The sequence below is a fragment of the Urocitellus parryii genome, chromosome 5, assembly GCF_045843805.1.
Source record: "Urocitellus parryii isolate mUroPar1 chromosome 5, mUroPar1.hap1, whole genome shotgun sequence".
Taxonomy (NCBI): Eukaryota; Metazoa; Chordata; class Mammalia; order Rodentia; family Sciuridae; genus Urocitellus; species Urocitellus parryii.
The window spans coordinates 75279267-75300599 of NC_135535.1; the positions used below are offsets into that span (position 1 = coordinate 75279267).

The 21333-nt window shown below is 32.9% G+C and overlaps 2 protein-coding genes across 2 annotated transcripts in view; one reads left to right on the forward strand and one right to left on the reverse strand.

Annotated features, from left to right (window-relative positions):
• The window catches only part of Redic1 (regulator of DNA class I crossover intermediates 1), a 91268-nt gene extending 76787 nt beyond the window's left edge, over positions 1-14481 (reverse strand). The window contains exon 1 of the mRNA XM_077798950.1: positions 14188-14481. Coding sequence (XP_077655076.1) covers positions 14188-14207 — 20 coding nt within the window. The 5' untranslated portion in view covers positions 14208-14481. The remainder of the gene's footprint in view (positions 1-14187) is intronic.
• Positions 14482-14763: 282 nt separating this feature from the next.
• Abcd2 (ATP binding cassette subfamily D member 2) overlaps positions 14764-21333 on the forward strand; it is a 52431-nt gene continuing 45861 nt past the window's right edge. The window contains exons 1-2 of the mRNA XM_026393955.2: positions 14764-15881; positions 17525-17705. Coding sequence (XP_026249740.1) covers positions 14946-15881; positions 17525-17705 — 1117 coding nt within the window. The 5' untranslated portion in view covers positions 14764-14945. The remainder of the gene's footprint in view (positions 15882-17524; positions 17706-21333) is intronic.

Sequence of the window (21333 nt, forward strand, 5' to 3'; positions counted from 1 at the left end):
TAAAAAATAATAATTTCCTACAAACATACTTTATGTAAATCTTTAAATACTGAAAGAAATCAGGGTGGGCAATGAAAGTAGGTCATCCTAAGGCTTATGGTTAAGTTTCAAGAACAGTAAGATTCATTTGTTTCTATTTAAGAGATGTGTCTCACAGCCAGAATTCTATGTATTGAACTATTAAAATATTAATATTTTTATGTATTGAGCTATTAAAATATTAATATTATGTTGTCAAATTTCTAAAATATTCTATAGGAAAACAATTTTTAAAGTGTTTATAAAAATTAAAATTACATATACAGATATGTATGTAAATATGTCTAGATATCTACATATATTTCTACATATCTCTGTATCTGTAGATGTCTCTATGGAGATACATAAAGAGCTATCTCAATAGATAAAGCACTCGCACTTGTGCTCTCTCTCTCTCTCTCTCTCTCTCTCTCTCTCTCTCTATCTCTAGGAACATTAAAATAAAAATTTCTTTTTTTATTAGTTATTTTTAGTTATATATAATATTGATTCATTTTGACAAATTATACAAGCATGGAATATAATTTGCTATACTTCAGTTCCCAATATTTCCCTTTTCCCTCCCCTTTCTTTGTTCTGTCTACTCTACTGGTCTTTCTGCTATTCCTGTATAGTTTTATTTTTGTTTTTGTTGTTTCAATTAGTGCTTTGTGGATGTACATTCACTGTGATATACTCATATGTATACACAGGAAAGTTAGGTCAGAGTCCACCATTCTTCCCTTTTTCTGTTCCTCCTCCCTCACCCTCAATCCCCTTTCTCTACCACCTGAGTTTTCATATAAAATATTTTGGCGGTTTGACAGCATAAAACTAATATTTTAATAGTTTAATCTCAGTGAAGTATTTAATCTTTCCTATTTACATGGAATCTCCCACCCCCACTATTCTTTATTTTTCTCCCTTATTTTGCTGCAGCTTCTTATATTTAAAAAAAAAAAATCAACCTTTAACTTTCTGGGTCTGGCTCATTTCACTTATCATGATGGTCTCCAGTTTCATCCATTTACCAGCAAATGTCATAATTTTATTCTTCTTTTTTGGATGAGTAATACTCCTTTGGGTGGAAGTAACACATTTTCTTTATCCATTCATCTGTTGGTGGGTACCTAGGTTAGTTTCATAGCTTTGTTATTGTGAATAGTGCTGCTATAAACATTGATGTGGTTGTACTCCTGTAGTATACTGATTTTAGACCTTTGAATATATACGAAGGAGTAGGTTAGCTGGTCATACGGTGGTTCCATTCCTAATATTTTGAGAAATCTTCAGACCGCTTTCAAGAGTGGTTGCACCACTGCAGTCCCATCAACAATGTATGAGTGTACCTTTTGCCTAATATCCTCACAACACAAAATATTCTTTATATCAGCTGTCAGAAGGCTAAACAAAAAAAACATGAGCAGGAAAATTATTCTTGAATTCATGTAATTAATTACTTAAGCTAAATTTGTCTCTAATACTTTGTTACTAATGGTTTTCAGAATAAAGTGATTTTTCAATATGAATTTATTATACTTAAATTCTCTTCACAAAACTTTCCACAGTAGTCTTTAAAATTATATTTGGTTAATAAATTTAAAACTATTAAATACTCAATCAACAATTCTACATGAACTATATCATTTTTAATTGAGAAAATGCTCTCCTTATAGTTGCTGAAGTACCTGGTAAGGTCAGAGCAAATTTTGTCAAATGGAAAACAGTGTCAATTTTTTTTTTAATTTTTTTAAACTGATAGAAAAAAAAAACATAAGAATATATTTACAGGATACCATGTGATGTGTTGATACATGTATATATTATATATGTTTAAATCATGTTAAACATAGCCATCTCCTCATTTATCATTTCTTTATGGTAAAAAACATTAAAAATAATTTCTTCTAGTTTTTTGACATTTAAAATATATAATTATTATCTACAGTCACCCTACTGTGCAACAGCACACCAGAACCTTTTATAAACATAACTTAACACTTATTGATAACCTTTCCCACCTCCTACTTTGTTTTCATTTAGCCAAACATTTTCATATGTACATCTTTTCCAAACCATTTAAAGTAACTTCCTTATTTTTAAAGACAAAATTAACAAATAAATATAAGTTTTAAATATTTCTTCAAATTTAGATGGTATAAAACTGAGATTTTCCAGTTTAATTCATATTAAATTGAATATGTGAAATATAAAATTAACCAATTAAAAATATGTATTTAATCAAAAAGGTTTTTCTAACAGTCACAATATTTCAATACAGAATCTGAATTCCAAAAATAAAGTTTCAAAATTACATTTTGTACAGGATAAACCTTTAAAATTTTATTTTCTAAAAGCTTCAAACACTAAAATATTTGGTCATTCCAATTATACAATACTCTGAATAAATATTCCCACTAGTTTTTTTTAAAAAATTGCCATCAAAATTTAGATGACTTGTTTATCAAAATATTTAATAACTACATAGGACCCACAGATTGATATATAAAGTAATTCTTTAGACTCAAACATGTGACATCTAATAAAAGTAACCAAAAAAGTTAACAATAAAATACCAAAGCATTCTTTTTTTCATACAGCATCAATTTTGTCTCAAAAATAATGTAGTTCAATTTACTATACTGTATATATAAAATAACTTGGAACTTTTGACAACTGCAGCTTCTATTAGATAAAATATCTTGCTTCTTTGGCTGCAGCTATGTGATTAATATATGTAAACCCAAATAATTCAAAGTGTATCTCAGTTACACAGGTTGAATAATTGAGTAAGAACCCTGTTTTACTCATAAAGCTATGATCCATCAAATTTATATTCATATTATGATTCAGGAATCATTTTATCTTTATCATTTATGTTTATGGAATTCACTTTATGAAACTATGCAATTCATAATTGTATTCACAATAATATCAGATGTATTATCTTTGACAAAATGAGCTTCTAAGAATTTCTCTTTGATTCATTAATTAAATGAAATAACTATTGGAATTATTTTCTGTGTGGTATCTGGTGACACTCATGGAAAACTGGCATCATTCGACTGCTTATGAAGTTCTGCTAGTAAATCTACACATTTATAGTCATTACTTGCCTTTTTGAATACACACAAGAAATTTTTAAATTAAGAAGTCATTCAATCTAAATGAAAAGTCATATTTCACAGAGTACTAGGTAAATGCTCCTTTTGCAGCTAAATGGTAAGTTATGCCTACTGGTATCTCCTCAAAATAATTACTAAATCTGAAAGCAAATACTGATATTTTTTCAGTACATTTATGTCTTCAGATTTTTATGTGGTCATCAATATAACTATGGGGGATGCTGGATATTGATAAACATTTTGTGCACAAGTTATAGGTTCACTGATTTCCTTGAAAAGTGAAATATCCATGCTTACTATTTCACTAAGCATTAAGTTTTCCTTTATTTGAGCTCCCTGTTGCCAAAAAAAAATTGTTACAAAAGCATTATCAAACAGATGATAAAACAGTTGTTGACAAAGCTATTCTAGCAATAGCATTCTTTCAATTCAATAACATGCTTTCTGACAGGACTAGCTTCTATATTTCACATATATTTCATTAACTCCTAATTTAAAATTCCCCTTATTTCAGAGAGCTGTACAAATCCCTTAGACCTTAACTTGCAATGTTATAATGGCTAGATACATCGAGTGGACAGCAGAGACAACCCAAATAAATACTTTTTCCACACTATCCAGCAAGTTTTGTCTCTAACTACTCATGTCCCAGCACAATTTCTTTTGTCAGAAAGTACCTTTCATGCTGTCTTTAAAAGGAACTCTTATTATTTGATTTGGCGAGTATCAAATAAAGACCTGGATTACCACTGGATTTCAGATTTAACCAGGTTAAAATGAGAACTGTCTTCATTGCACATATGGCCCACACACAAATAGAACTACGGCAGAGATTTTAAAAATGATATTCACTGAATTTTGATGGTTCATTTTAATGGGACTATTAACAATAGTTTATATGTAGTTTAAAAAACTCTAAGACAAATCCTAAATTAAGTATGACCCTAGGACAACACACAAACCTTGACTGTCAAACTGGGATGATATTCACTAAAACCTGAGTAATATCTACCTTTAAAAGATGAGTAAAGAGAGATATAAAGACAAAGGCTAATTTCCTGAAAACCCAATTAAGCTTAAGTTTCAGGACCATTTACCTGAATGTACCTCTTCCAAGGCTCTGTATCTATATTCATTTTCCTTAGAGGGCTCACCTACAACCTGGATCCACTGTTGTATAGAGAGGTTTAATAATCAAACCAAATTTTCAAAGCCTGTAATCCCTACAAAGTGAACTAGAATTTGTGTTGATTGTATTTGAAGAATATATAGTTATACCCAAAATTTTTTTGAATAGTATTAATTTTCTTTTCTAACAGAATCCTAACTGATACCACTATCATGGAGTCTCCTCAGCTATACCCCAATCTATATAATATGAACACTACAAATAGTCATAAAATATCATTTACATTGATTACTTCTGAATTTATATGGCTCCTCAATAACAGAAAAAATTGCAACTTCTTTGGTTTTCAAACTCACTATCAAGCACTCACATACATTTTAAAATTTTAATCTTATCTCCAAGTACTTATGCAGTTTTATTTCTCCCTCTCCATCTGAACTTTCATATTTAATTCTGATTAGTCAAAACCACAGCTAAAACTATCATATGTTCACATTACCTATTTATAATATCATATATTTGGGCCTCTGATCTTAAACATTTTCAAACTTAAGATGATATTTTACTCCCTTGATTAACTATGAAACTCTCAGAATGTGACTAAATTTTAGTAGCTTTGTACTCCCATGTGGCATAGTGCTTGCTATACAGCATCTAGTTTTTTTGCTTGATGAACTAGATCTAAGCCTGTATCCATAAATGGTAGCCTCTCCCTTACCTCAATACCAACAGATCTTCACCTGTGCCTCTTATTGACATTGGTTGTAGTCTTTGACTAAAATTATAAAAATAAATCTCTTTAATTAAAAAAATTCTTATACTAAGCCAGACATAGTGGTATATGTGTATAATTCCAGCAACTTGGGAAGAGGATGCAGGAGGATTACAAATTCAAAGCCAGCATCACCAAATCAGTGAGACTCCATCTCAGAATTTTAAAAAGGGCTGGGATGTTGCTCATGGCAAAGCACCCATGGGTTCAATCCCTAGTATCCTTCTCCGAAATTCTTACATTTAATTTGAGTACTGTATTTATAGATCTATATTCAATCTAACTCTGAATAGCATTTTCTGGCCCAAAAAGTGCTTCCATCTTTACAGTGTCCTTTCTTGCTACCACCTTCATGCCTAGCTAGGAATCTGGTGAAACAAGTCATTGATTAATAAAGAAAAGATTTAAAAAAAAAATCAATGCTTTTATATGTCCTCTTTCAAATTTGTACAGTCATCCAATTAGCAAACAAAGTTTCAGCAGTGATTTCTAGCAGTAAAAAACAAACAAAAGAGTTCTAGGTCAATGATTCCCAGACAAGTAATTTTCAAAAAATTATATTTAATTGATGGAAATGACAGAATTGATATTTTAAATTTATCAAGAAAGGGTTTTAAAAGGGAAGTGTGTATTTTAATATATGAAAAGGTCAAAAAATATATAATTTTAGGAAAAAAAACAGTCCATTAAATAAAAAACCTGACATTATGGCTAATTAGTGAGTTCTGGTGACAGTAGCTTGGGAATCACTATCATACACATGTCAATTAGTCTCTGCTTAGACCAACTTTCTTATACTTAATGAGACTTTGGTTTGAAACGAAACATTATGATATTTTGAAAAGATATCAAAGACTACAATATTAAAGCCAACCAAGTAAACAATTAAAAAAGGAAAATAAGGGAAATACACTTCTTCCCCAGTTACCAGCTCTTTCCCTCATAAAAAGACATTTTATGTGTGACTAATAAAACACTTATATTGGAGATCAGGTAAAGGTCAAATGCCAGTTTGTTTTATATTAGAATAGTTGTAAAGACCTTTGCAACTGTAAAATTGTAAAGATGCTCCTATCAAATGACTCTGCAATTAAACAGTATATCAAGTTTTTGTAATATAAAACAAGAACACTGTGGTTCAGATAAGATATGTAATCAGGTTGCTACTCCCAAAACATAAGTTTGTTGTAGCCTATTTCATTCATTTACTTGACACAAAATATTCATATCCCTTATTTAAATGTCTTAATGCAGACCCACCTATCTGCCAAATAACTTTTTCAAGTTCTTTAATATTATACCTTCCCTTCCAATTCATCTCTTCTAAGCCTCCTCTGAAGACTAGTTCTCCAAGCTGATCATTTATTTATGCAGACCCATCTATCTGCCAAATAATTTTTTCAAGTTCTTTAATATTATACTTCCCCTTCCAATTTGTCTCTTCTAAGCCTCCTCCGCAAACTAGTTCTCCAAGTTGATCATTTATTTACCTCACCTTCTTTTTGACTTTAAGAACCTGTATTTCATTGCATCTTTGAATGCTTAGCTTCTGTGCTACCCAATACTGCTTATTGTAACTTTCTGTTTCTTTGCTCTTGAAATATCCACAGCCCTTTATTTGTGCCACTTTTTACAATACTTTTTTTTTTTAAGCATAGCAGTTAAGCACATTGGGCTCATATCCTAACTCTACTATTGACTAGCTGACTGACTCTAGGGAAGTCACCTAATATTAACTGTGCTTCAGTTTCCCCATCAGTAAAATGAGGATAACATTCCTATTTACCTCATAAGATTCTTGTAAGGATATAATAAGCTAAATATAGTGCTTGTTGCCTATTACAGTGATTTGTCGAATTCAAATCTCAACATTCTATCATAAGATACTTTTTGTGGAACCAGAATGGTATCTTTTTATTTTATGCATGCCCCTGTTCAAGTTAATGCCCTAAACAAGTAGGCATGCAAAAATATAATTGTTGAATTAATTAATTCTGGATGTCTTGGAGTTGTTCTGAAGGGGCTTTGTAATTGTTCGCTAGTTACTTTTCTGTATTTTAACTCTCTAACAATTCTCAACCTTTTCAACCAAAATCACCCCTAAAAACTGGGGAGAATAAATAGGTATTCCAAGATAGTATAGGATAAGGATTAAAATTCCTATTTATTAGACGCTCCAATCAGCTGCTAGTGATTACGAAAAGCATTATCTCAGATTGAGGCCTTTTAGGTGATTAGAGTGCCAAATTCAACTAATCTCATCTACTCTTGCCTACTCTGAGAGTAGAAAGTGGAAACACGCATTTTTTCATAATCAACATGTGGCTTCATCTGAAGAAGCCCAGCTCCCTCACAAGGAAACTTTATTTAAAACTGCATAGTTTATCTTAACATTTTCTAAGAGTTTTAATTTTATTCTATAATGTATTCCATGTTTGTTTACATTTAAAGACAGGTTTTCCCCAGTCTCTGAGTAAAAAGAATATTCCAAAGCAGATGTAACCATGCATATTTAGTCTGTTGTTTCTTAAGTCCCAGTTCCTAATTCCTTCAGGTGCACCAGTACAGTCATTTTGAGAAACACAATTCTAGACTACATTTCCTGCAATATACTGCCTTTGAATCCTCCCAATGGCAATTAAAATACTACTCTCAGAACAACCAGAAAAATTTGTTATATAAAACAATAATAGCATCATTCTATTAGTGCTTAAGTCTTTGTAATATGATTTCATATAATCTTTTATTTTTACTTTTTTTTGTAGTTGTAGATGGACAGCATGCCTTCATTTTATTTGTTTATTTTTATGTGGTGCTGAGGATTGAACCCAGTGCCTCACATACATGAGGCAAGCATTCTGCCTCTGAGCTGCAGTGCCAACCCTAAACAAGTAGGCATACAAAAATATATTTGTTGAATTAATTCTGGATGTCTTGGAGTTGTTCTGAAGGAACAACAACAATATAATCTTAATATTCATTTTAAAGAATATCAAATTTAAAACATCACTTTATCATCATGTATAACTAAATCCTATTGAAGCCTATAGGTGAATTTTCACTTTTTTTCCAAAGGGCAAGTGTTCTTTTAGAACACTAGCCAGAAATAATCCTGGTAAATTTCTAAAACACAATGCTACCACATTCTACAGGATAAACACTCAAGCTAAAGTTACTTGGTGAACATAAAAGCATCTTTTCTCTTATAATTTTTTTGTGAAATTTAATATATTCTAACCATATCACCACTGTCCTGGGTCTACCTATGATTTTTTTAAAAGGTACACAGTAGCTGTTTCAATTGACACACTTTTCATCAACATTTTTGATCAAACAAAATTATAGACCTACATGATTTCCACCCTAAGGGACTTTGAGGTCAATGGCAATGTAATAAGTAGGTCACATAAAACTAAATTGTCAACCTATCATGTTTTATGTGATTATTCCTAAATGAGAACTGTAAACTCTCTTGTAAGTTATTCAAATAAAAGGTGGTGACAGTATTTACCTTTAAAAAATAAATTATAATTGGAAAATATGGTGATATTGCTGCTCTGCCTTGGATTTAGGGCAACTGAGATCAGACTGTCTTGTGATACTTTCCAAATTCATACAAAGACTGTGTATCAACCTATAAAATCCACCTCTCAATAGAGAAATAGGTGGAAGCAGAAGGTAGGGTTCAGGGGACTCATAACAGGATAAGCATGAAGGATATCAAGAAAGGGAGGAAGTAAAGCAGGGACCGTCGCCCCTAGCAGGCCCCACAAGTGATGCCTTCAGGAAGTTAGCAGAGAGAAGCTGAGTTAGTTGCTTTTGTTTTAGGAACAGGGACTTGAAGCAACAGCCTCCATCCTGGCATGTATAGCAATTAAAAGACCCACTCCTACCAGGTTGTTTCCAGCTAAGGCTGTGACCCTTCCACAGGGGCCTAAGAAAAAGGCATCACTAAGGTATAAATGTCCAGGTACACGATGACTATAGTATCTAACTCTACCAGCGCAACTTACCGGGATCCCCCAACCCAATTCATCACTGCAAATCTGCCCTACGAGAGATACACTGAGCTCCTTAAGGCTGGAACTGGGACCAGTAACTCTAGGCCAACCCACAGCTTCAGAATGGGTCTCCCTAACACCAGCCTGGGGCCCAACTTCCCGACAGTCAATGCGCACCTGAGAGACCTTCTGGTCCCAATCCCTACAGCCCCTGCGGCTTCTTCAGTGCACCTCTTCCGGTGGAAGTGGGGTCCTGTTAGGCCACAAGGGAATCCATCGGAGAGCAATACAGTGGCCACCCAACTCAGCCTGAATAACAAGACTGACATTGGTTTTAACCGCTCACCTTAGGCAAACCTAAGTAAATGAAAATATCTGATAGTGGCCGCAGGGTTGTCGTTTCATACCGTCTCCACCATAATTTATCTAGTTCCTTATTGGCCTCCGCTGTCTTTATCAAGTCCGAGACCAGATTCAGGAAATAAAACGACATGGTTAACAATATCCAAACACACCCCCCCCCCCAAAAAAAATGATGTTTTCTGTTCTGATTTGTTATTCCACACCCAAATCCTTTATATATTTCTAATGCACAGTTTTAATATTTAATAAAAAGTTATCAGAAACATTGCACTCTAGTAATATACTATTTTACATTTTGTGAGTGTTGGGTTTTTAAAAGAGCTTGATCACAAATTAATTTAGCTATGAAGGACCAAAGACTTTAAATTTCTTATTAAGAAGGAAAAAAATTCCCAAAACAGAAATTGGATTTTGCTGTTCATTCTGTATTGTTTGTATAGTCTTCACAAAACACATACCTTACAAACTGTTCTATAATATTTTGCTTTGAAATTAAATATCTTATCCCAAATAAATGCACAAAGAATTTTTTCAGTTGCCATGATGCTTTTTTTTTCCCAGGGTGTAACCTGTAGAAGATCTCATGATGTAATACATTTTCTGTTAAGTAGTAGGGAAATAGTACCTGGAATTGTATTATGTGTCAGAATACACATCTTGTTTAATAATGTAAATCCTGACTTTTATAACAAAAACTCACCAAACTATATATGTGACTGACTAGATCAGATGAATTCAACATTTCAGAGAAGTACTCCTCTGCACAGAGTGGCTGTTGGTTTTCAGGAACTAAACCCTACACTCAAGGCAGGAACAATAGTCCTGTATATCTGCCTTTCGTACTTTTAGCATTCTAAACTTGTTGACTAAATTAATTAGAAGGGGAAATAATTTTCTAAAGGAAATATGACTTGCTTCTGTCCTTCCTTTTCTTTCTTTCTTTTTTTCCTTTTATTGTTTGTGAAAGGACATAAAGGGGAAATTGTCTAAATTTTTTGAGAGGAGTAAAGAACTGAGAGCTGGAATGAACCATCTCTTTTCCCTCTAGAGTTACTGCTTTCCTCCCAGTCACAAAGAGGCAGTAGAAATGGTAAATTAGGCTAAAGAAAGATTAATCTATGGGATACATGTTCAGATAGCTATTTACTGAGTTTTTCTTTAAGCAAAAGACATTTCTTTAGGAACAAGGTATTAGGTAGTTGTGTGTAATAGCTGAAATATTGACAGAAGATCTCATCTGCAATGTTGTTTATGCCTCCATGACTAAGATAGAATGACTGATAGATAATAAGGATCAAACACTGTACTATTTTAGGGTCAGTAGAGCAATTAGGTAATCTCTTGGGTCAGGAATCAGTTCAAGAAAACAATGTAGTACAGATCAAATACTATTCAGCATTTGTTGTGAAAGAAATTCATTCAAAATTATTAAAACTTAAACAATTTATCCTTACCTATTTATAAAAATTACTTTCTGGTGATTTGCAATGTAAAATATAATTCATATATAATCTATATAATATATTCATTTATGTTGTTTTGCTTATTACCAAAAAATTCTGAAGTTTTACAATTTATAAAATGTGTGTATGTATATTTATTTATTTATTTCCTAATAAATATTATTCTATATATACATGTAAAATCTAATCCTACTCTTGGATGGATATTGGTGATGGCCCTGAGAATATTATATTATAAGCAGAGTAGTAATTTGAGAATCATTGCTTTAAATATTTTTAGAATTCATTTCAAGCTCTTTTTCTAAGATTATTTCCCAAGGAATTTTTCATATTTTCCCATATAAAAATACATAAAGTTAAGAAGCTTGAGTGGAAATTAAACTTAATACATTTAATACAATAACAAGGGATTTTTTTACTTCTTTTTTTCTCCTAGTTTGGAATTCAAACCTAAGTAACATTCTCTTTGCTTTAATTCATACTGCCAGTATAAAAAAAAGATAAAAGAATCACTCTAACCATCTTAACTTTTTAAAGTCCTATGTCAATAATGGTGGGAATACATTGAGAAATGCATCTTAGATGGTGTTGTCATCATGCAAATATCACAGAGTGCATTTACACAAAACTAGATGGTATAGGTAGATCACTTTGTGTGACCTCTTGAGCCACATTAAACCTGATATGCATGAGGCTGCACATGAGGCCTGAAATGCATGAGGTATAATAATATGGCACATGGCTTTCCAACAAACATTATTTTATAATTAGAAAGAGTACACTCTAATTATAAAAAGTATAGTATAATAAATATATAAGCCAGTAACATAATCATTTATTATCACTATCAACTGTTATGTACTGTACATAATTATATGTGCTATATTTTTATCTGACTGGCTGCACAATAGGTTTGTTTAAAATTGCATTGCCATAAACAGGTGAGTAATGCATTGCATTGTTCTGTGACATTACAAAGGCTATGATGTCCCTTGGTTATAGGAGTATTTCAATTCCATTAGGATCGTATGGGACCACTGTTGTATATCTGGTCCAATGTTGACCAAAACTTTACTATGTGGAGCAGGACTATATTTCCTCCTCTGATTGCCTATATCGTTTCTTCTCATCTTGAATCCTTCCTTTGCTTTATCTGAAGCCTTGAACCTAATCTCAGATTTTAGGCTCTGACCTTTGGAGCAGTGTAGAAAGAACAGTAGGGGTGAAATTTACATTATTATAGTTAGATCTGTACTTAAGGAGCTCAATATCAAGTTAAAACTCACATTGACCTCCACAGTTGTACAAAGTGCCTCTCAACCTTCTTTGTACCGTAATTCTTGTAACTAAATTTTTATCTTGGTCTCTTTCCTCATATTTGATTCTCCATTCAGCAAATTCTCACTCCAGGCCTTCAGAGCTTGTTTATGTACCCCAGGCTCATTATTAGTTGGTAAACTGACCTACCTACAACTAAGAGCTGTCCTGCTTGGATCTTCAGTGTTCTTTGCTTCTGGATTCCCACTCCGCTCCTTCTCCCCCATATGGCTGCCCCTGGTGGTTTGCCAGTGATGTAAGCCACTTGTCTTGACTGCCAGCTGTTGTCTAACCCAGTCATCCTTCTGTGTACCTGTTCTGCCTGACTAAACATCCTGCCATCACCCCCAGATAGATTTACCCTGGCCTCCAACCTGTTATAGTTAACCCTTCTGTGTTTAGATCTCAGGAGATGAACATAAATTACTAAAATTTAAAAATATAAGGCGGTCTTATTTTGTGTACACCAAAAGCATGATCTGAGAGAGAATAGATTTTGACAGTAACCACTATGGCCCTTTGATCTTTATATACAGGTTTAGAAATTCTTAATAGAATGATCGAGTGTGCTGATAATATCGAATATATTCTTATGAAGTTTGTATGAAACTGTCATTCATACATTAATAAATTTGCTGAATTTATAGTAAACAAATGAAAATATATGTAATGTGTCTTGGAATTAATATAATCATATAAGAAAGAGATTTAAAAGTTTGAGAATATTGTTACTTATAAAAATGAGGATAGTTCATTATAAACTGAGATATGAAGATCATTTAACATCGAGACAGGTTTTATATTCTAGAACAGAAATTTTCAAAATTTTATCAAGGCAAGACAGTAAACATTTTAGTCTCTGTTGAATCCATTCAACTCTGCCACTATGGCTTAAAAGAAGATGGTAAATGAATTTGACTGTGTTCCAATAAAACTTCATTATGGATATGGAAATAAAAATTTCATATAATTTTATCATCACAAAAATATTCTTTTTTTGGTATATTTTCAACCATTTAAAATATAAAATCGCTCAGTGGTAAAGCACTCGCCTAGCACTTGTGAGGCACTGGGTTTGATCCCTGGAACCATATAAAAATAAATAAACAAAATAAAAGTATCATGTCCATCTACTACTAAAAATATTTGGGGCTAGGGCTGTAGCTGAGTAGCAGAGCACTTGCTTAGCATGTAAAATATAAAATCATTCTTAGCTTACTGGTCATATAAAAATAAGTACCAGGCTGAAATTGGCCCACTGATCATAATTTGCCAAGCTCTGTTCTAGCTTAAATGTCTGTCTTCCCAAGCTTTCAGTTGAAAGTGTCTATGTTGTGAGTGAGATGGAGAGGGACAAAAAATTACTTTCTGGCATTAAAATATACACTTAGCCTCCCCCACCTCAAAAAAAAAATGTCCTTTGGGTTTTTTAAATTGTGCAAAACCTTGCTTGACTATTGAGAAGTTTATATCCTCTATATCCTCCTTTAGGATGTGAAGAATTTTTTTAGACACTCTTGATTTTTATCAAATAATCAAATGGAAATAAGAAGTAGCCAGAATATTACCTCTAAGTCTAAAGAGACCAACACAACGAAACTTACAAAAAAACACCAATTCTTGAAAAGTGAAGTAAGATCCTACAGAAGCTTTTTCTATTACCCAATTCCAGTTGGATTCACAAATGAAATTTGGTTATAGCAATAAATTTTGATTATAAAGCTACATATATCCAAGTGAAAACACAAGGGAGTGATAGAAATGAGACGTTAATCTCATTTAATAGTCATCTTGTAAATAAATAAGAGTGCATCTGATTTCCCTTGTTAAAAATAACAGTTATGGAGCAGGAAGATTTTTATTATATGACAAGTAAACATAGATCTGGAGTGGGAAAAAATAGGAGAAGATCTAGAAGTATAAGAAAGAATTATTTTCTGTAATACAGAAGACTTTCCCCTCTATTTATTTACAAGGAACACCCTCAATTACAACTTACCTGTTAGGTTCTGGGACCATTCATGAAATCACAGACAAAAAACAAACCCCACTTCAGATCAAAACACAGACCCCAGTATTTGCATTTGATACTTTGTTTTTACCAGTGCCCCTTCACTTTCTTCTTTTCATATTAATTAGACATTGATCATCTTATCCCTCCTCCATGGTTACTTTCCCTTGTCTCGTTTTGTGAGTCTTTCTGCTTTCTCTTCCCCTTATGGTATCTAAAAAAGAAAAGAGAAGAAGAAGAAGAAGAAAAAAACCTTAAAGAAGAACTGTATATCCTGAAACTTCTGCGGGTTTCTAAATGACACTGAGCATGCTCAGTAGCTAGGGCAGGTTTTGTTCGCGGGTAGCTGGCCTGATTCGACCTCTCCAAAAATAGACGTTTAACCCTCGCTGAACTGTTTAAAGATGTAATTCGTCTTGCTCTCTCCTCCTTTTCAAGGTTCCAAAGAGAAGCTGCGAGGATTCCAAGGTCCCACCGCCTTCACAGCCAATGAGGAGCCTGGGAGGGAGGAGCTTCGTGCAGCTAGAGCTTCTGAGGGAATCATCCCCAGTAGATGCTGTGGAGTCTGAGCTGTGCTGTGTGTGTCACAGACGAACAAAATAACAAAATAAAATAAAACAGTGAAGGAAAAACGCTACAGACTATGTGATGCTGTAGGACTTTCTGAAACATCTACTGGGGGTTCCTTGTGGAGTATGATCTTTTAAAAAGAATTCTTTTTGAAGCTGGTTTGGGTAACTGGGAAAATGATACATATGCTAAATGCAGCAGCTGATCGAATGAAATGGACCAGATCGGGTGCTGCTAAGAGGGCTGCCTGCCTGGTGGCTGCAGCATATGCACTGAAAACCCTCTATCCCGTCATTGGCAAGCGTTTAAAGCAATCTGGCCACGGGAGGAAAAAAGAAGCTTACCCCGCTGCAGAGAACAGAGAAATACTGCATTGCACCGAGACCATTTGTAAAAAACCTTCGCCTGGAGTGAATGCAGATTTTTTCAAACAGCTACTAGAACTTCGGAAAATTCTCTTTCCCAAACTTGTGACCACTGAAACAGGGTGGCTCTGCCTCCACTCGGTGGCTCTAATCTCAAGAACCTTTCTATCTATTTATGTGGCTGGTCTGGATGGAAAAATCGTGAAAAGCATTGTGGAAAAGAAGCCTCGGACTTTCATCCTCAAATTAATCAAGTGGCTTATGATTGCCATTCCTGCCACCTTTGTCAACAGTGCAATAAGGTACCTGGAGTGCAAATTGGCTTTGGCTTTCAGAACTCGACTAGTAGACCATGCCTATGAAACCTATTTTACAAATCAGACTTATTATAAGGTGATCAATATGGATGGGAGGCTGGCAAACCCTGACCAGTCTCTTACTGAGGATATTATGATGTTCTCCCAATCTGTGGCTCACTTGTATTCCAACCTGACCAAACCTATTTTAGATGTAATCCTGACCTCCTATACACTCATCCAGACTGCTACGTCCAGAGGAGCAAGCCCAATTGGACCCACCCTGTTAGCAGGACTTGTGGTGTATGCCACTGCTAAAGTGTTGAAGGCTTGTTCTCCCAAATTTGGTAAATTGGTAGCTGAAGAAGCTCATAGAAAAGGCTATTTGCGGTATGTGCACTCCAGAATTATAGCCAATGTGGAAGAAATTGCTTTTTACAGAGGACATAAGGTAAGATAAAAATTAAGGTGATGAGTGAAATGTGAGACTGTTGAATCAGCCACTGCAGTGCCACACCATCTGTTGTATATTTGACTGATGACTATTGGACCCACTTTCTTAACCTTTTTGATTTCTGTGATTGCTAAACTTAAAATATATACTTCATTATCTTTTAAAATGGCAGGCTGTTAAAGAATTATAAAGTGCAAACTTTTTAAAAGTTTGATGAGAATAAAATTTCAACATTTAAGAAACAGCCTATATATCTTCAGTCACACAAATATCTCAAAAACACGTTCTTAAAACTTAAACCCTAACTTGGTAGGTAACCTTAAAGTATGTGAAAAAAATACATATTTGGAAACTAAGAGTAAATACCTTTCCACTGAGGTGGAAAATTTAGAATGGTTTATTTCATTGTCATTCCTTTGTTGCTTAAGAGGGGGAAAACTCCACATTTCATATGGAAGACAATTTTAATAATTTTGCATGTCTGATCAATTTTGGAGCATCCTAAGAAATGCAGAAGAGTTTCTTATAAAGTGATATTTCTATTATGTTTAGTTTATGTTCAGCACATAGTTTGACTCAAAAGAGTCAGTGAAATTAAATTTTGTCTATTTTGAAAAAAAATAACAATTAGGAAACGAATAGAAAAAAAGAAGTTCCAGAATATTTTTAAATATTTAAGATTTTCAACATTAAGTAAATCCTTAAAACAATTAGCCAGACTGCACAGATCTCTAATGCATGGGAGTGACTTCAGACGTTAAATATGACATATTTTAAAAATGATGCATCTGAAATCTTAATACAGATGGCTTGGCAAATGAAATAATGAGGTATTCTAAGTTGAAGATATTTTAATTATTAAGGAGGATTATTTAGCTTTTAAAACATCAGAAATTATCAAAATTTTTAAATAGCAGAACCAATTTAAAGAAAAAATTTTGTAACAAATTTAGGACCTTTACTCCCACTTGAAAATTGGCCCCATATGTTATATTAATCATGTTGATTTGTCCTTCTTCCTGAAACATTGAACACAATGATGTATATTATAGTGTGCTGTATGATGTATATTATAGTGTGCTATATGGTTCTTGCATAAAAGTCAAAATCCAGTAAATTGAGTCAGTTAAAGGTGGAGTTTATAAATGTATGTCATTTATTTATTTTTAGAATGATATGGTTCTAATATTGTTTATCTGTGTCTTACAAACATAATTTTAACAGCTTAAATTTTGAAATCATAATGATAAATCATTTTTATGGGGATACACACACACACACACACACACACACACATTTGAGGAGGGGGATTGCTGCAGATTGAGCCTAGGGCCTCATCCATACTAGGCAAGTGCTCTACTACTGAATACACCCACAGCCCAGTTATATGTATTTTACACTTAATATTATATTCATTGAATAGCATAAAATTTTTAAATAGTCCCAAGTATAACCCAAAATAAATAATAATGACTAATTGTAATATTAATCTGTATTTCTTGGTTGTTAAGGCCCATAGATAATGCTATACTAAGTAAACCAAAATAATAAGTGCTTATCATTAAAGACAGCCCTCAAGCACATATGGTATTTATTTTCATAAATATGTTAGATGAATTCTTATTTTTTTTTCTCTATAGGTAGAAATGAAGCAACTCCAGAAGAGTTACAAAGCTTTAGCGGACCAGATGAACCTTATTTTATCCAAACGTTTGTGGTACATCATGATAGAGCAATTCTTAATGAAGTATGTTTGGAGCAGCTGTGGACTAATTATGGTGGCTATCCCTATTATCACTGCAACTGGCTTTGCAGATGGTGGTAATGATATTTACACTTAATCTTACATTTATCTTTAACATTGTTTCTCTTGAAGATGTCATTGCTTGTTTCATGTTAATGAAACTTTGTGTATAGAAATTATTCTATAGTTATTAGTAGTCAGAAACAATGTCAGACTTTGTAACATAGTAATAAGGAAACAAGTGACTCAAAGAACCTGAGTTATCTCAAAGAATTGGAGATATGTTAGAGATCTCTGATGCAGTGTTACCTGGAGTACAATTTTAATTATACTGCCTAGTATATGAATTCTCTAGTTTACAGTTAACCTCAAAACAAATCAGTACATTCAGAAAGAGCATAACACAACCTTTTCTCATGTTTAGTTTTTCACATCCCATGAGCTAGTCTATAATAGAGTCCATAACTGAATTTGCACTGATTAGTGATTTGGAAACTTGGTTCACTACATTGGGCACCAGGAATATTGTTTCAGAGACTATGTGAATGCCATGGAATGAAGTGTACACTACTTATAGATAATACTGATAACCTCGTATATAGCATGATTTAGTGGTATAGTGGGGGAGAAATTATAAGGCCGCAATTGTCTAATTTTAAATCTTTACCAACAATTTTCGACTTTTGGAATAATTAAGAAAGATAAGGGCAAGAAAGGCTTTGTTAAAATGTTATGTAATCCTTAGATAGAAATTTGGGTTTTGGGTTGGTGATTCTAACTCTACCCGTTAGTAAAGTGCTTGCCTCACATTCACAAGGCCCTGGGTTCAATCCCCAGCACTTAAAAAAAAAAAAAAGGAAAAGAAAGAAATTGAGGTCTCAATTGGCAGGAATGCAGGGGAATTATAGTCAGACCTCTTTATTCTTGGATTTGAATACAAGGATTCAACCAGAGATGAAAACTATTTGGAAAATATTTGTGTCTGTGATGAATATGTACTTTTTATTGTTATATTTCCTTTATAATATAATACAAAAACTATTTACATAGCATTTATATGGTATTAGGTATAATAAGTTATTTAGAGAGGATTTGAACTATATGAGAAGATGCAAGTTATATGCAATTACTACATCACTTTATGTAAGTGACTTGGCATCGGTGAAGAAAAAATAGAGCAGGATTCACCTTATTTTACATATACTTATGGTATAAAATTAAGGATTAATATTTCTTTGCTTAAAGCAAGCTAATAAAAATATATAATCTGCAATATTTTAAAACAGTGTTTCAGTGCTTTAACCAATTTTACAAAAACACTTGTCAAATTTGAGTCATTCTTAACCTAAAAATGTTCATGTTAGTAAACCATTTTTAGAAAACTATTTAGTAAACTATATGTATAAGTTCTTCTTTATGGTAAGTGCTATAAACATACCTAATAGACTATACAACTAAACTGCCTGACAGTGTATTTAGACCACTGAAGGAATTGATTCTGTTTTTATGTTTTCAAAATTTACCCCAAAATGTATCACCAAAAATTTTTATATTGAAAAATGGTATTGTTAGTAATAGTGTTTTAAACATAATCTTTTCGTAATGAAATAACTATGTTTTCAAAAGAGTACAAAAGTAAAAAGGCAGTTAAAAACCTGTGGCCATAAGATTAGTTTTATTAAGGAATTTGGCAAAATACTCATTAAAAAGTTATTTATCACAATAATAATACTTATTTTAAAGTTTTACATATAATATATATTAGAGACAATCTCAATGACAAGATTATGGTGTAGTTCTGTCAGCAGTGTTTGGTCTTACTAGAAAACCCTTGAGTATTTGACAGAGAGCAGTGAAAATTCAGCTATTAATGGTGACAAATTAACCCCACAGAGACCAGTAAAAAGGTAAACAATGTATATGAGGAGTCTAACAAGGCCAGTTAGCAAGACATAAAAAGATATTTAAAAATAAATCCTAAAAATCCTGAAAATGCCATATTAAAGGAACATTATTTTAGGTTGAAACTATAATGATAATTCCACTGATGCAAATGAAAAAGTATTTCTTAAAGTTGGTTCCCAAAGAAAATTTTTATACAGAGGAAAAGGATGTAAAATTTTCATAGAAGAAAAATGAAATCATGTGACAAAATATTATGTTTCAAAATCTTCTGTACATCTAAGGTTCTGTAATATCTATATGTATGTTCACATGATACATATATGCATATAAATTTACTAAGTATTTTTGACATATGGTAACTTAACATGAAATATTTCACTCAGATGAGATTTTTTTATATATAGTGATATGTCTTTGGGATTTTAGATCTTGGAAATACATACCATATTTTCTAATCTACTTTTCAGTATTAATTTACACTTAATTCTTTAGTTATCCTTTAGTTTAAAGATGCATGATGTTGTATGTTTTAAGGCAAAAAAAGGTGGGGAAAATATGTGAATGGGAGAATAGAAAAAAGAAAAAGTAGGATAGAGGGGAAAGAAGAGAATAGGAAAAAAAAGCAGACCAGACCTAGTGTTCAAATTGTCATCTGCTGTTTAGTAGTTATCAATCCGTGGGGAAATTATACAAACTTTATAGGTCTTAGTATTCCTATCTTAACAATAGGGATGATAATATACATTGTTCAGAATTGTTATGAAAATATATGCAATGTGCTTAATGTGCTTTGAAACAGCCTTTGGTAAGTAGTAAAATTTGAGTGGAAGCAATTGTTATTTATTTTATTTGTACCTTTTGAGCGCTCATGTCAGATTGCCTGGGTTCAGATGGTGGCTGGGTTCAGACTCTGACCTTTGGAAAATCACTTAACTTTTTGTGTGTCAACTTCCTCATGTCCAAAACAGGGGAAATGTGCAGGGTTGTTATGAGGGTTAAGGAAAAGCACATATGTGAAACTCAGAACAGTGCCTGGCTCATAGAAAATGCTCAATTGGTGTTTGACAATGTGATTAATGTTACGGTTTAAAGGAGCAAAGAATATCAAATTAATTATGAAGTCAAAGGTTAAATTGTGGATAGGGGAAAGAACCTGCATAATTGTTGTTAGAGGAGAAAAGAAAAACAGTTTTGTGGTAGATTTTTTTGTACGTCAATTTTTAGTGAAATTTTATGGTACAATAGTATTATGTTTGTACACAAGTTCACATTACAGTATTGCATGTAGAATGTGCCATTTTCACATCAGAAAAGTAGCTTAGATCTTGTAGTCTAGAGCCCCAGCCTTGCTTAAGATCAAAGCCCTAAGAATTGGAGGCATTATATACTCCTAGCCCACTGCTTTTTTCTCCTGTACCATACTACCTCCATATTCACTACATTAAAACTTAATAAGGGACTTGAGTAAGTTTGAGATCAAGTAATTGTGAGATCCAATGGTTGAAAAAGAGACAGTGAAGTAGTTAATTATGTAGAGGTTCTATTCTATTATTTTTAAAGAACATTGCCTCTTTCTTTTTCTTTGTACTAAGAGAAAGATAAATTATGTGAACAAAATAATTACCTAAAAGGTATAATCTCCATATTTCTTTTCATTAGTAGGCCCTTTCTTCTCTTTATATCAAAAGCAGTTCTGGACAAGGCCAGGAAAAGCTACTTATAGTTCCCTTTTGACATACCTTGTCACAGACATCTGTCACCTGAGGAAAAGAGCACCTAAGCTACTTGCTCTTCCAATTG